The sequence below is a fragment of the Camelus dromedarius genome, chromosome 15, assembly GCF_036321535.1.
Source record: "Camelus dromedarius isolate mCamDro1 chromosome 15, mCamDro1.pat, whole genome shotgun sequence".
In the NCBI taxonomy this organism is placed as follows: Eukaryota; Metazoa; Chordata; class Mammalia; order Artiodactyla; family Camelidae; genus Camelus; species Camelus dromedarius.
In genome coordinates, this window is record NC_087450.1 from 45164619 (window position 1) to 45180243 (window position 15625).

General features: G+C 46.2%; 1 protein-coding gene across 2 annotated transcripts in view; it reads left to right on the forward strand.

The window, feature by feature from the left end:
- The window catches only part of IFT172 (intraflagellar transport 172), a 33593-nt gene that overhangs the window by 14929 nt on the left and 3039 nt on the right, over positions 1-15625 (forward strand). For both annotated transcript variants that reach the window (XM_031466767.2, XM_010991252.3), the window contains exons 16-40: positions 74-241; positions 2832-2968; positions 3209-3316; positions 4704-4788; positions 5082-5174; positions 5701-5778; positions 6015-6263; positions 6437-6515; positions 6725-6845; positions 7035-7179; positions 7702-7791; positions 8383-8480; positions 8648-8783; positions 8868-8984; positions 9327-9469; positions 11213-11306; positions 11465-11529; positions 11716-11896; positions 12134-12243; positions 12361-12490; positions 14289-14387; positions 14585-14694; positions 14798-14861; positions 14981-15067; positions 15363-15479. In XM_031466767.2, coding sequence (XP_031322627.1) covers positions 74-241; positions 2832-2968; positions 3209-3316; positions 4704-4788; positions 5082-5174; positions 5701-5778; positions 6015-6263; positions 6437-6515; positions 6725-6845; positions 7035-7179; positions 7702-7791; positions 8383-8480; positions 8648-8783; positions 8868-8984; positions 9327-9469; positions 11213-11306; positions 11465-11529; positions 11716-11896; positions 12134-12243; positions 12361-12490; positions 14289-14387; positions 14585-14694; positions 14798-14861; positions 14981-15067; positions 15363-15479 — 2904 coding nt within the window. The remainder of the gene's footprint in view (positions 1-73; positions 242-2831; positions 2969-3208; positions 3317-4703; positions 4789-5081; positions 5175-5700; positions 5779-6014; positions 6264-6436; positions 6516-6724; positions 6846-7034; positions 7180-7701; positions 7792-8382; positions 8481-8647; positions 8784-8867; positions 8985-9326; positions 9470-11212; positions 11307-11464; positions 11530-11715; positions 11897-12133; positions 12244-12360; positions 12491-14288; positions 14388-14584; positions 14695-14797; positions 14862-14980; positions 15068-15362; positions 15480-15625) is intronic.

Below are 15625 nucleotides of genomic sequence, written 5' to 3' on the forward strand. Positions count from 1 at the left end.
TTAGGAAAATGGTCAAGATCAGAAGACACCCATATCTCCTCTTAACTGTGCTGTCTGCTTCTTCCTCATTCAGTTGCATCTCTACGACATCGAAAGCTGCTCTAAGACAATGATCCTCAACTTCTGCTCCTACGTGCAGTGGGTCCCAGGAAGTGATGTGCTGGTAGCTCAGAACCGAAACAGCTTGTGTGTATGGTACAACATTGAAGCACCTGAGAGGGTCACCATGTCCTCTATCAGGGTATGTTGACACCAGAACACCTCAGACATAGTGTCAAGCTAATTAATTAGAACCCCAAGGAAGATCTGAAGGCTGCTTGATTTTCTCTGCCCACCACCCATAATCTCTTTGATGGAGTTAGCAAGTGAAGCTTAGACTCCTTCCCACAGTGGACCGGGCCCCAGAACCATCTTTGTTCAGATCCCCAACATTATATTAGATCCTTGGAGTGTGGGTCTCTATTACAGTGGCCCTGGGAATTCACCAAGGCATAAGGAATTCCCTTATGCTGGATGATTTCCAACAGGAGGGGTAGTTCCCTGTCATTTCCTTGTGTGCTGATTCTATTACAAGCCGTTCAGAGTTCAGTTTTTCAAACCATCGATGAGACCCTCTCTCCTGTCCCACACCACATCACACACACAGTAATATTCCAAACTCTGGGAGGAGCCCATGCAAACAAAGAAAAGAGGCCCCTGTGCTGGGCTAGGGTGACTGGTGGGGGTAAGGGTAGAGCACTTGCTACTTTCTTTTTGTTCTTTTTCTATCTCTTTTTTCCTCCTTTTTTGCCTCCATTTTAAACTAATTGAGATTGGATTTTTTGGTTTGTTTTGTCCTTTTTAAAATTCTCTTCACTTTTTTAGTTTGAAGGTCATACATCCTGTTTCTATAACAGTTACCCTTAGAAGTTTACCATGTATGTAAAGTAACAAAGAGTAACGGTAATCAGCATCTAACCTGCCCTGCCCACACTCCACTGCAGATGGTACAAGGACAATGAAAGGCTTTACTTTGATTACCTCCTGTTTGCCATTGTTGTCTAGTATTTTATTTCTCTTCTGTTATCCCCTAAGTTAGACATTATTATTTTATACAGACAGAATTTGTTAAATTTACCATAATAGTGCCAGTTTCTCTGTTCACCTTTTCTTTTGCATTGCTGATATTCCCTCTGGAGTTACTTTTCTTATTCTTGAAGGATATCATTTAGAAGTTTCTTTAGTGAAAGTCTTCTGATGATAGATGCTCAGTTTTTGATTATCTGAAAATGTTTTTATTTAGAACTTTGCTCTTAAGGTACTTGCACTCAGTACCCAATTCTAGATTGACAGTTAATTTTTGTTAGCCTTTTGCACACATTGTCCCACTGATTGAATTCTTTTGTTCTGACAAGTTATTAATAGCTCTTTCTGTATAGGTCATTTGTCTTTTCTCTGTGGTTGCTTTTAAAATCTTAGGTGTGTTGAAATTTCACTACAATGTGTCTAGACATAAATTTCTTTTTATTTATTTTCCTTGTTATATATTATGCTTCCTGTGTTTGTGAGTACACATATTTCCAGCAGTCTTGGAAATTTCCCAACCATAATCTCTTTAAACATTGCTTCTTCTCTAGCATTCTCCAGTCTCTTTGTCAAAACTCAGGCATATGTTGTATTTCTTGTCCTGTCTTCTGGGCCTTTTTAACCTCTCTTTCACATTTCTTTTCTCCTCATCCCATGCTACATTCTGGATAATTTCTTAAGATATATCTTACAGTTAATTAATTCACTTTCATCATTATCTAATCTGCTATTTAAACCATCTGTTGAGTTTTTTACTTCGAAAATTAAATTTTTCATAAGGTTTTACTTGGCTCTTTCTCCAATCTGCTTGACCATTTTTGATATTCTCTTGTTCCTTGTTTAATCTTTCATTTCATCTTTTAGATCTTCACACAATTATTTTATATTCTACAACTGTCTTTTTTAATATCTGAGATTCGTGGAGGTCTAAAACTGTTGTTCATAGTTATTATTTACTCCTCTATTGTGGTTTGTTAACTTGTATTTTGGTAATTTTTTATTGTGACCTCATATTACGTTGTCATCTTTTGGAATCCTGGGGTCTCAAATGGACATGTTTCCTGCAGGGATGATTTGTGTTTGCTTCTGCAGGAACCAGGCATATTAATGACCTGTACCCCTTTGGTTCTCTTTACTGAAAGAGAAGATCCCAAGTTTAATGAGGGATCGTTGGATTTGGCCCCCTACACTGTTGGAGGACCCAAAGTTTATTCTTCTAATACTATGTTTGCCTTTGGGGCAACTGTACCCTTTCCCCTTGCTCACCTTTCATTTTTTTCCTGCTCAGGCTTTTCAGGTTTTAGCTTACTGACCTCTTTCTTTTCTTTCTTTTCTTTCTTTCTTTCTTTTTTCTCCTTTCCTTTTCTTTTCTTTTCTTTTCTTTTTTTTTTTTTTTTTTTGTGGAAGTGGAGGGAGTAGGAAGCATTCCTAGTGATTTCTTCCCTTGGCCTCAGCAATACGTTAAAAACAACAGGTTCAAGTTGAATTTTAACAAAGGGGCCTTTAAAAATATTGAGTTGTGGAAGTGGGTACCACACTTTGTCACCTCACCCCCAGGCATTGTGCTGTCATAGCTATGAGTGTACTTTAACCCAAGGATATTACCATAGATGATGAGAGAAACTAAATGTTAGAAGAATAAGGGTAACTGAATTCCCTCAATGTGAGAACACTCAGGTGGGGTGAAGGTGGGTCTTTTCTGCAGCTGAGTCAGTGGAAACGCTAATCTGGCATTCTGATGGGGTGGGGGGCATTGAACTTTACAGGGTGATGTTGTAGGTCTGGAGCGGGGCGGGGGAAAAACCGAGGTGATGGTGACGGAAGGTGTGACTACAGTTGCCTACACACTGGATGAGGGCCTTATCGAGTTTGGAACAGCCATTGACGACGGCAACTACACTCGGTGAGGGGCAGGCTGATAACCAGCGAGGTGGTGGGAGAGTCTGGTTCTGACAGAGGAGGACCCGGGATGGGTGGTCAGACTGGTGATATCTGAAAAGAACCTGGTGATCCCAGGAGGAGATTAGACAAAAAGGGCAAGTAATTGCCTGAGCTTCTCCTCCCGTTGCCCCATCACTGATATTCCTCCATGCCCTCCTGACTCTGGACTCATTCCTTGTTCTTTGCTTCCTTCCCTCTCCAGGGCAACAGCCTTCTTGGAAACTCTGGAAATGACCCCAGAAACAGAGGCAATGTGGAAAACCTTGAGTAAGCTGTCACTCGAGGCAAGGCAGCTACACATTGCTGAGAGGTGAAGTGGGCTGTAGAACCCAGGTGGCAGGGAGCGAGGAGGGAGGGATGGCCATGTGGGTATTTTCCCTGTGGGCTGCTCCTACCCAGTGTTAAGGCCCTGCTTCCCTTCCCATGCCAGCATCTGTCATAGAACCCTTTAGGGTACAGTTATCCCAAACATCCTCTCATCCTAGATTATAAGAGTGTGTCTTTTATTGTTTTTGCTGTTTCTTCTTGTAACTAGGTGCCCCTTCAAAGTTTTCAACAACTGTACCCTACAGTCCATGCGTTGATGTATATATTCCAAGTAAGGGATAGGAGTGTAATTAATAGGACCAACATGGGACTTCAGACTCTGATTTCAAATCTTGGCCCCACTTACCAACTGTGTAAATTTAGAGAGGTTACTTAACCTTTCCAAGCCTTAGTTTCTCAGTTCTTTCTATGGAAAATGGGGATAGTTAATAGAATTTACCTTCTGGGGTGGTAAAGAAGAGTGGTGGAACAGAGCAAATGAGAGACTCTGTGCAGAGAGCACGGGGTGCAAGTGCTCATTAAATGTCAGCTGCTGCTATTCTGGCAAGGAGTCATCGTTGATCCCTTTTTTCCCTTCCCCGCACAGCTCAACTATCAGTGAGTCCTCAGGACTCTGATCCAGGGTCTTTAAAGCATATCTCTTATCTGTCCAACTCTGCCATCTCCACCCTAGAACAGACCACCCCCGTCTCCTACTTGCAGTGTTGCAAAAGCCTCTTAATTGGTCTCACTGATAACTGTTCTTACACCCCTACGGTCCACTCATCTCATAGCAGCAGGAGGTAATTTTTTAAAAACATGAATTAGATTACATCATTTTCTTGCTCAGAACCTTCCGGTATTGTAGTTTCTATAAAACCCAAACTCCTTTCCATGTCCTAAAGCCCTGCAGTATTTGGCCTGTGCTTCCTTCTCATATCAGGTACTTGACCATTAGCCTCCAGCCGCACTGGCATCCTTTTGTCCCTGTGAGCACCAAGCTCACTCCTGCCTTAGGGCCTTTACACTAGCCATTCTCTCTGCCTGGAATAATTTTTTCCTACCTTGCCATGATTAACTCTTTTGTGTGTTCAGATCTCAGCTCAAATGTTAGCTCCTCAAACAGGCCCTCTCTGACTGCTAACTTAAATAATCCTCTTAGTTTTATTTTTGATTCTCTCAAATTATCTTTGTTTATTTATTTACTAATTATTTATTTCCACTATAAAGTAAGTCCCCTTTGTGCAGGGCCCTCATCTGTCTTACCCCTTTGTGTCTCCATTGGCAAGAACAGTGCCTGTCATATAACAGATTCTCATTACATATCTGCTGAGCCAACAAGTTAATGATGATCCTGTAATAATATTACCATTATTGCTTCCGTACTATAGGTGCTTTTCTGCTTTGGGCCATGTAGCGAAAGCTCGATTCCTACATGAGACCAATGAGATTGCAGATCAAGTGTCTCGGGAATATGCAAGTATTCTCCTGATTCATTCTGTCTTTCAAGCTATTTCTCTTAGCACTCAGCCCTACTCTTAGCTTTCCAGCCATGGCTAATTTCTTCTACCCTGCCACCCCACCTTCACCCTTAAGTTGGAGCATTTTGGAAGTGCTTATCAAACCTTGAGCCTCCAAGCCCTGTGAAGTTTTTCAGTTTCCCAAGTCTCTTATCTCCCATGCCTCTCTGGCCTTACTGTCTCAGCCTACACAGACAGAATGACTCTTGCAGCACTGACAGAATAACTAGAACCTCCTTTTTCCCGCAGGGTGGAGAAGGAACAGACTTTTATCAGGTCCGAGCACGTCTAGCCATGCTGGAGAAGAACTACAAGCTGGCAGAAATGATCTTCTTGGAACAGGTAATAGAAGAGGGACCAGATGGAAAAGGGGACCAGAGGAAAAGGAAGCAAGGCAAACTCAGGGGAGGGACGAGCACTGGTCAGCTGGGCTTCCAGAGGTTTGGGGAGAACTTTTAGAAAGGTTTATCCAGTTAATTTCACTCCTTAATTTCCTCCTCTGCATTAGTCCTTACAGTTACTTCTTTCTTTCATATAAAGTCTGCTATCTACCCCTAGACTTCAGAGCCTGTCTTTGAAATTCTTGTGCATGGAGGTAGACCCAGATTTTGTGAGGCCCAAAGTTTATACCATTTGAGGAGTGCTCTTTAAGAAAAATAGATTTTGAAGTGGCCTGTGCAAATAAGGTGCCCTTAAATTTAACCTTCTTTTATTTTCACACAAATTCCCCTCTTCTTGTGCATAATAAGTAAAGGGTAAGGCTTTTAGTCCACCTGGGCTGGCGTCTTGGCCAGTCTGAGAAGAGCTGGCTGATTTTTGATACTTGTATCTTTTTGGTGTCCCTCTTTCCTCTGCCTGGTTCCCCTAGAACGCTGTTGAGGAGGCCATGGACATGTACCAGGAGCTACATCGTTGGGATGAGTGTATTGCTGTGGCTGAAGCCAAGGTACCAGTTCTGTCTTCCCCACAGTTGTTCAGGACTCAGTTCCACCAATATCAGAAACCTCCTCTTGTCAAAGAGGCTATAGGAACTGGAATGGGGTTGGGGCTGGGACCTAATATGGTGAGCTAGGGCATTGACGACTGGGAGGATTTGCATCGCTGCAGTGGGACTGGAGAAGCATGGGAAGCAGCAGGGCAGGAAGGAGGGATATGACTCCTAGTTCTCTGTTGCGTGTCCAGGGGCACCCAGCCCTTGAGAAGCTCCGGCGGGGTTACTACCAGTGGCTGATGGACACGCAGCAAGAGGAGCGAGCAGGTGAACTTCAGGAGAGCCAAGGGGATGGCCTAGCAGCCATCAGCCTCTACCTCAAAGCTGGGCTCCCTGCCAAAGCTGCTCGGCTGGTGCTGACCCGAGAGGAACTGCTAGCCAACACAGAGCTAGTAGAACACATCACCACAGCCCTTATCAAGAGTGAACTGTATGAAAGGGTACGGCTGGCTTCCTATTCCTGTCCCTATCCCCAGGGCTCAGTACCCCCTCCTACCCAGAGGAGTCTTGGAGCACACAGCCTTCCCTGACTGGTGGCTGATTCTCCTTTCGGGACTGATACTTGACTTTTGTAGTAGGGGTATCTTTGTAGTAATATGGGATATGTTAACAGGCAGGTGATCTCTTTGAGAAGATCCGAAATCCACAGCGGGCCCTGGAGTGCTACTGTAAAGGCAACGCATTCATGAAAGGTACTAGCCACCTACAACCCGTCCTTCACTGTGGACTTTTGCCCAAACAGTCCCCAACTCCTGTTTTGTGCATCCGTTCAGGCTGACTGACTTCAGTTCTCCTCCGTCCCTCTACTTCTCACCTATGTTCTACGCATCATTTCTCTGTCTTACTTTTCCTGAGTCCCATCCCTGGAAATCTGAGCTAAGTGCCCTCTCTATCTCGGCAGCGGTGGAGCTGGCCCGATTGGCATTCCCAGTGGAGGTGGTGAGACTTGAGGAGGCGTGGGGAGACCACTTGGTACAGCAGAAGCAGCTTGATGCAGCCATTAATCACTACATTGAAGCCAGGTGTGGTGGTATGGGGGTTCAAGGGAGATTTGGGCATGAGGTGAGAGGTGATGGGGCAAGTAAGGGCACCAAGGCCTTACCTAAGAGAAAAGAAATCTCAAAAGGTTGGTTGGAGTATGCCTGAGGTGTCTGCCTCCACCCATTTTCCTCTTTCCTCATACATATTTATGCTTTGCCCAACTACACCAGGTGCTCTATTAAGGCAATTGAGGCTGCCCTGGGTGCCCGCCAGTGGAAGAAGGCAATTTATATATTAGATCTACAGGACCGGAACACTGCGTCCAAATACTATCCTCGTGTGGCGCAACACTATGTGTCTCTGCAGGAGTATGAGGTGAGGAAGAGCCCCTTTCTGCAGCTGAAGCAGTATAGTACCAGGTGATGAGGAGAGAGCCCAGAGCAGGAAGTGGGGGCCATCTCACCAAATCTTTCTTCCTGGGGCCCAACAGCGTCACCACCCTGAATGGGAAGAAAGAGGTGTACTTCCCCCATTTCATCCTAACATGACATAGACGACTCTCCCAGACATAATAAAGCGAGTCTCTCGCTCTCTTCTATGCCAGCATGTGTGATGCTTCGTGAATAATGCCCACACAGTTATAGTATAGAATTGCCTTGCATTGCAGAAACCGGAGGCCCTCTCAGACTCCCATTGTCTTGTCTTCATACTGTTTTGGCTGGTCTTTTTCCAAAGCAGCAGAAAGTTTGAAACACCTATAGTCATCTTGTCTTCTCTGTGATTATACAATAAGGGTATCCAGGCTCTGCTCCATCCCAGCTGGGTTTTGTTCTTCCCTCCTGCAAGCTGCTTTAACTCTGTTGCTCTGACTTTAGTTTCTCCCTTTCTCAACCACAGATTGCTGAGGAGCTCTACACTAAGGGAGACCGGACAAAAGATGCCATAGACATGTACACCCAGGCTGGCCGCTGGGAGCAAGCCCACAAGGTAGGAGGTGGGTGGAGATCATAAGAAGAGAGTTCCACCCCTGTGGTTGTGTTGCCACTTTCCTTAGTTTCTGATCTCCCCGCTTCATCAGGCTCCCTGAAAGCTGAGGAAGAGTACCAAAATACAGTCTGGGTATCTTTGATCCCTAGCCACAGGGAGAGGCAAGGAGAAGAGAGGCTTTTGTTCCCAAACCTGCAATTCTGAAGTGAGCAGATGGGCTTGGGTACTGGGAGATCTGAAATACCACTGCTGAAGCTCAAGGCACACTGGTAACTGTTCTTGCTCCTGCTCCCAGAGCCCAGTGGGTCCAATAGGAGGAAGGTATTGGGAACATATGCTCCCAGCACAGTGCATCTCTGACCCTCCTGCCTTAGTAGGGTGTAGTTCTTACTCTGCTCCTTATGGACTTGGGATTCCCTAAACTGACTAGGAGAGTGGCAGTAACCAAATTCCTGTGCTTGTTGGGAAAGTTCAGAGTTCCTGAGAAAACAGATTCCTTTGAAGCCCCACTTCCCTGTCTGCTCTATGTTTCCCTCGGCTTCCCTTGGGAATTGGTGCCTAAGACTACCCTGGCTCTGCATGTCTACACAGCTGGCAATGAAGTGCATGAGACCAGAAGATGTGTCAGTGCTGTACATCACCCAGGCTCAGGAGATGGAGAAGCAGGGCAAGTACCGTGAGGCTGAAAGGTGAGCCATGGCCTAGGGGAGGTGTCGCAGGCCATGAGGCTACAGGGCTGGAGGGAGGGATGGGGTCTGCAGATATGTGCCCTCTGCCCAGAAGGCAGTGACAGGACCTCTTAGGAATGACGCTGACAGCAGGTCTAGGAGGCCCCAGGTATATCTCCAATCCGCAGGCTATATGTGACAGTGGAAGAGCCTGATCTTGCCATCACCATGTTCAAAAAGCACAAATTGTATGATGATATGATTCGCCTAGTAGGGAAGCACCACCCAGATCTCCTCAGTGACACACACCTACATCTGGGCAAGGTGAGCCCTTCTCCTTTCTTTGCCATCTCTTTCCCAGACAGGCTCCATCTCCCCACCTCTCCATCCTGACCCAACTTTCCCCAGGAGCTGGAGGCTGAAGGCCGACTACAGGAGGCTGAGTATCACTACCTTGAGGCCCAGGAATGGAAGGCAATAGTGAACATGTACCGGTCCAGTGGGCTTTGGGAAGAGGCCTACCGGGTAAGGAGTTCCTACCCTCATTGAGTGAGGATATACAGGCTACATCCTTCCCTGTTTCCCACTCTCAAGTTACTTGTCTAATTCTAAACTGCTCTTGGGTGTCTTTGAAAAATGTCCACACCTGCATGCAAAATTTCACATCGAATTTTAATGGTTTGTGAACCACCTGAAATCCATCCTTGGACCCATCCTTTAGGTTAATAGACCCTGAAACTTAGCCCTCTTCCTACTGCTCTAGGAGAGGCACTTGATCCTTGTCCAAGCTGAGGTCAGGTCAGAAATGAGAAGGGAGCAGCCATGTACCCCTGCACTGGAGGATTGCCAGGTGGCTTTGCTTTTCAGGTGGCCAAGGCTCATGGCGGAGCAAATGCCCACAAACACGTGGCCTATCTGTGGGCAAAGAGCCTGGGAGGAGAGGCTGCAGTTAGACTGCTCAATAAGCTGGGACTCCTGGAAGCTGCTGTTGACCATGCTGCCGACAACTGGTGAGGCCACAAGCCTTCTCTCTGCTGGCCCCTTACCAGACAGAGCCTTTTTATATATAGAGAAAATTGCTGTATAACTGAAAAGCATTTCTAAAAGCTAAGGCAAGAGTGAAGAAATGTGGTGAGGAGAGATCCTTGAAAGAACTTGATAAAGAGTCAAGAATGAATTAGTAACTCTTCCCTGGGGACTCAGAACAGTGTTTAATCTTTGGCTTTTCTAAGGAGAAAGGTGGAGAGAGAACAGCTTTTAAAGCTAAAATACACTAAGCCAGTAATTTACTTCTGAGTAATGGAAGTGTGATTCTGTTAAATGCAAAATGAGCTTTTCTTTTTTTTTCTGATTTATTTTAACTTAATTATTAACTTATCAAAGCATAGTTGATTTACAGTATTAGCTTCAAGTGTACAACGTAGTGATTCAGTATTTTTATAGATTATACTCTAGGATTGTTATAAAATATTGGCTATATTCCTTGTGCTATACAATATATCCTTGTAGTTTATTTACTTTATACATCATAGTCTGTACGTCCTAATCCCCTACTCCCATTTTATCCCTCCCCCACTTGCCTCTTCCCACTGGTAACCATTAGTTTGTTCTCTGTATCTGCGAGTTTATTTCTGTTTTCTTATATTCGTTTGTTTTGTTTTTAAATTTCACATATACGTGATAACATGCAGTATTTGTCTTTCTCTGTCTGACTTATTTCACTAAGTGTAATACCCCTAATACTCTAGGTCCCATCTGTGTTGTTGCAAATGGCAGAATTTCATTCTTTTTATGGCCGAGTAGTATTCCATTGTATTCATATACCACATCTTTATCCATTCATCGGTTACTGGATACAGGTTGCTTCCATGCTTCCATATCTTGGCTATTGTAAATAGTGCTGCTATGAACGTTAGGGTGCGTGTATCTTTTCAAATTAGTATTTTTGTTTTCTTCAGATACATACCCATGAGTAGAACTGTTAGATCATGTGGTAATTCTATTTTTAGTTTTTTGAGGAACCTCCATACTGTTTTCCATAGTGGCTGCACCAAATTACATTCCTACCAACAGTGCACAAGGGTCCCCTGTTCTCCACATCCTCAACAACATTTGTTATTTGTAGACTTTTTTTGATTATAGCAATTCTGACACATGTGAAGTGATACCTCGTGACTTTGATTTGCATTTCTCTGATGAGTAGTGATGTTGAGCATCTTTTCTTGTACCTATTGGCCATCTGTATATCTTCTTTGGAAAAAGTTCTATTCAGCCCCAAATGAGCTTTTCTTAAGCAAATGTTACAAACACCAGTAGTAATCCTGTATTGAGTCAAATTGCTGAGGGTAGTTTTTACTTGTTTTTGAAAGACTATTTTTCCGCTGGTGTAGATGTGGCTCAGGAGGAGGGAGCACCAGGAGTCCTTCCTTCTAGTCACTGTAATGCCATGCAGCTCACTCCTCTCGCCTCCCTCCTGCCCATCCCCCACCTTCACAGCCTGCTGAGGAAGGAACCCGCTTCTCAGAGGAAGCACAGGCTTTCCCAAGTGTCTCCTGGTCCGCGGTGACAGTGGTGTGATCATCACAGGGCTGCCTCTCTTCTTTACGTCTCTCTTTGCTGCTCTGTCACTTCATGTTGATTGTCTTTCTTAATCTGTCCCTTTTCCTCCCCTCAGTCCTTGCCCTCTGTGTTTCTTTTCCTCTTATGAAAGGAAGTGTAGAGTAGGCAAACCTTATCTGCACCTTCCATTTCAGCTCCTTTGAATTTGCTTTTGAACTCTCCCGGCTGGCCCTCAAGCACAAAACCCCTGAGATTCATCTCAGATACGCTATGTACCTAGAGGATGAGGTATGGATGTGATTCTTCTCCATTGCTTTTGACTCTGACCACAGAGTCCTCCATCCTGCCCCCAGCCCACTGCTGCCAGGCATTCAGGCCTCTTGTCTCATGGCTGCCTCTGATGTCAGTCTCCTTCTAGTCATGCATGGCTGCCTCTCTCCCTCTAGGGTAAATTTGAAGAGGCTGAAGCTGAATTCATCAGGGCTGGTAAACCTAAGGAAGCAGTCCTTATGTGAGTTACCCCATAAATTCCTTAATTCTGTCCTCCCAGACTCAGCCCCAGGATCTTTCATCTTCACCTAAATCTAAACCTAGTACTAATAAATCTTATACCCCTTCTGTGACATGGCTGTTTGCCTCTCCTTGTTGAGGCCTCAGTCCTGCACTCAGCCTCCTCTGTGTCTGCATCTGGGAGCAGGTTTGTCCATAACCAGGACTGGGAAGCAGCTCAGCGTGTGGCTGAGGCCCACGACCCTGATAGTGTTGCCGAAGTGCTTGTGGGGCAGGCCCGGGGTGCCTTGGAGGAGAAGGACTTCCAGAAAGCGGAAGGGCTGCTGCTTCGAGCCCAGAGACCCGGCCTGGCCCTCAATTACTATAAGGTAGGGCACCAGATTCAGGGCTATGAGGAGGGTGAGAGGATGTGAGAACCCTCAGAGCACTGCACTGACCCCTGTGCTGAGAAAAATCTGGGAGGTTAACAGTGGGTTGCGAGGAGGAGACGAGAGGAAGGAAAAGAGAGGTCCAAGGACCCAGAGATCAGTGGGCCCTAGCACCTGTGTGGCAGTGGGAAACTGCCACGCCTGCCTCTACCGTCCTGATACCTGGAAATCTGGTAGGAGGCTGGATTATGGAGCGACGCGCTGCGGATCTGCAAGGACTACGTGCCTGGCCAGCTAGAGGCCCTGCAGGAAGAGTATGAGCGGGAAGCTACCAAGAAGGGGGCGAGGTATATGAAGCCAGGGGACCAGGCAATGTTGTCAGGACGGCGGGGGGTCAGACGGTGCACACAGGGTGGACCGTGCTGCCCCTCCCCATCCCTCGGCATGAGCTCTCGGCCCCACAGGGGCATGGAGGGACTGGTGGAACAAGCGCGGCAGTGGGAGCAGGCTGGAGAGTATGGCCGTGCAGTCGACTGTTACCTCAAAGTGCGGGACGCAGGGAGCAGCAGCTTGGTGGAGAAGTGCTGGATGAAGGTGAGGCTGCCACACCCTGCCTGGCCCTACGCTTCCCTGGCCTCCGTTCACACCCAGCCTTCCTTCTCAGACGGCCATCTTGTTCCTCCTCTGTCTTTTTGTTTTCAGTCAGGGAGCAGGTATCTATTGAGTGCTTGCTGGATGCTAGATCCAGAACCTATGAAGGCTCTAAAAGAGGATATAAGACAGAACCCGCACAGCCAGAAATTGGGGGAAGGTAGACTAACACATGGCTCCGTTAGTTAATGTTGCATCTGAGTGAAGACTAAAGTGTGTGACTCCAGTGGAATTCAGAGAAGAATGGGATCTCTGTGGGCTGGAGGGGTCAGGGAGGTTCTGTGAGGGAGGAGATAGCCCTGGGACCAGAGCTGGAATTGGGCCAGATGGAGGCCGTGAAGAAAGCAGAGGCTCTTCCTCCACCGAGCAGCTCCTGAAAAGAAACCTCTAGCAGATTAAGCCAAACCAGTATGTTTCATCAATTCTAAGACAGAGTCTTTGTGTCTTTGAGATGAGGGCACATGTATGGTTTAAATGATGTGCCTTAATTCAAGGAAATACAGTATTAGTAGTTATGAGAGGGCAAGAGTGATCAGCTCCCTAAATAAAATGTTGGTGTGCTGATGCCCCTGCAAAATTTCCCTTAGCTTTCTGAGGCCTTGTAACCAAATAGCCCCGACAAGTTAGAGGGCGAGGAAGTAGAAACTAATGACTGGTTATGAGAGCTGAGCAGATTTTAATCAAGGATTTATTAAGCATCTGCTGTGTCCTACTCTGGGGCATTGTTCACTAGGGTCTGTGCATGACTATACCTTCCTCAGAGTGGTCAGAGGGTGGCTTCCTGGATGAGGGCACTTGAAACGTTGAAAGGTTTGGCAGGTATAGAAAGAGAAGCAAGAATAGGTGGGGAAAGACCAGGAAGATTAGCATAGAATGTAGCTAAACTGGACCATGTGGAAATTTAAATCTAGTGAGGATGTCAGCATCACAGTGGAAATAGAGTGAGCGTATGGAACACGTGGGTTTGTAGAATTACTGAGTGTTAGGGTTGTAAGGTGTCTCCAAGATCATCTAGACCAGCAGTGTCCAATAAAATATAATGCATGGCACAAAGGTTGAAGTCACACATGTAATTTAAGATTTTTCTAGTAGCCACATTCAAATAAATATAAAGAAACAAGTGAAAATAATTGTAGCATTTTATTTAACCCAATATATCTAAACTATTATTTCAACATGTAATCAATGTAAACATTTATTGAGGTTTTTTACATTCCTTTTTTCATACTAAGTCTTTGAAATATTTAAGTTTACAGCACATCTCAGTGGGATGAGCCACGGTGTGACTAGTGGCTACTGTTCTGTACAGTACAAATCTAGACTGACCATCACTCTTATGGATGAAGAAACTGAGGCTCAGAAAAGTCCAACACAAATAGTTGCAGAATGCCCTGGACTTCTATTTTTAGGGGTTCTTTCTCTATACCATGCTACCAAGATTCTATTTGTGACAAAGAACTTGAGAAACCAGTTTGTTAAACATGGCAGGACACTAAAGGCAGTGATCTCTGACAGCAGAGAGAGTGTCTGAAAGGGGATGAGCTGAGAGGAACAGATAGCTACTCTGATGGTCATTTAAAGGCGCTGATGGACTGTGAGGCAGAGTTTGCCCAAGAGCGTGGAAGGTGAGGAAGAGTGCAAGAAAGTTGGCAACTGGGAGGGGAAAAACAGAACAGGTCGAGGACCCCCCCAGCAGTATTTGTCTCTCCTACCCATTTCTATCTTCTGTTCAACCATTCAGGCAGCCGAACTCTCCATCAAGTTTCTACCTCCCCAACGCAGTCTGGAAGTAGTTCGGACCGTGGGACCCCAACTGATTGGAATCAGAAAGCACAGTGCGGTATGTAGGGTGGTGGGACTGAGAAGAAAGAGACTCCACAGAGGTGGGTGGAAGGGTGACATCTACACTCAGGCAGCTGTGTGAGGTGGGTCTCTTGGAAGGCATGGCATGCGCTTCTGTCTCCCCAGAGTTCCCAGAAGGGAGACTGGGGAAGAAGGGGAAAGGTGATCTCCAGTCTCTGATTTCCCACTGTGTAGGCTGCAGAGCTCTATCTGAACCTGGACCTGGTCAAGGAAGCCATTGATGCTTTCATTGAGGGTGAGGAATGGAACAAGGCCAAGCGTGTGGCCAAGGAGTTAGATCCCCGGTAAGCTCATGACCCTTCTCACTAGAAATTCTCTTTACTTCCTTTTGTAAAGACTGGGAGAAAGTTCTCAGGGGAAGGGTAAGATCTCTGGACATCTTCACAGGTATGAAGACTATGTGGACCAGCATTATAAAGAGGTCCTCAAGAACCAGGGCAAAGTGGACTCGGTGAGACTTGCAGAGTCAGCAGCAGGCAGACACATGGAGACCGGAGAGGTTCTCTCCCTCTTCTCCCCCTCATGTCATCTCTCCCCTCGTGTAACCCTGTCTTTTCAACTCATCCATAGCTGGTGGGTGTGGATGTGGTGGCCGCTTTGGACCTGTATGTGGAGCAGGGCCAGTGGGACAAGTGCATTGAAACAGCTGCCAAGCAGGTACTGCTCTCTTCCCCCAGTCCCAGCTCTTTTGTGTATTTTCTCTCGATTCCCCACCTGTCCCAGAGCTGTCTATCTCTCACTTCCTCCAAAGCCCAAACCCAAGGATCCCTAATCAACATCAGACAGCTCAGTCTTCCACACCCTGACACTGGGGTCAGAAGCCTAGCTGCGCCCAGCTCGCCTGTGCCCTTTGCCTCCTAAACAAATCCACGGCCACAAGTCAGCACCCCACCCTCACTGCCTGGTCTTCCTGACCCAACCTGCCCCTGCTTTTCCTCCACCCCCGGAACAGAACTACAAGATTCTACACAAGTACGTGGCTTTGTATGCGACTCATCTGCTCCGAGAGGGAGGCTATGCCCAGGCACTGGCCTTGTATGTGCAACACGGAGCCCCTGCTAACCCACAGGTACCAGCCTGCTCCTTGAGGTGAATGTTTCAAGGGAATTCTTACCTTCTCCTCAAGAACCATCCGTCCCTTCAGAAACTGTCTTCTGAAAGGATTCTTTCATTAAAAGAGCATCATACCCAGAGACCCCACTCAGCCTCTTTTGA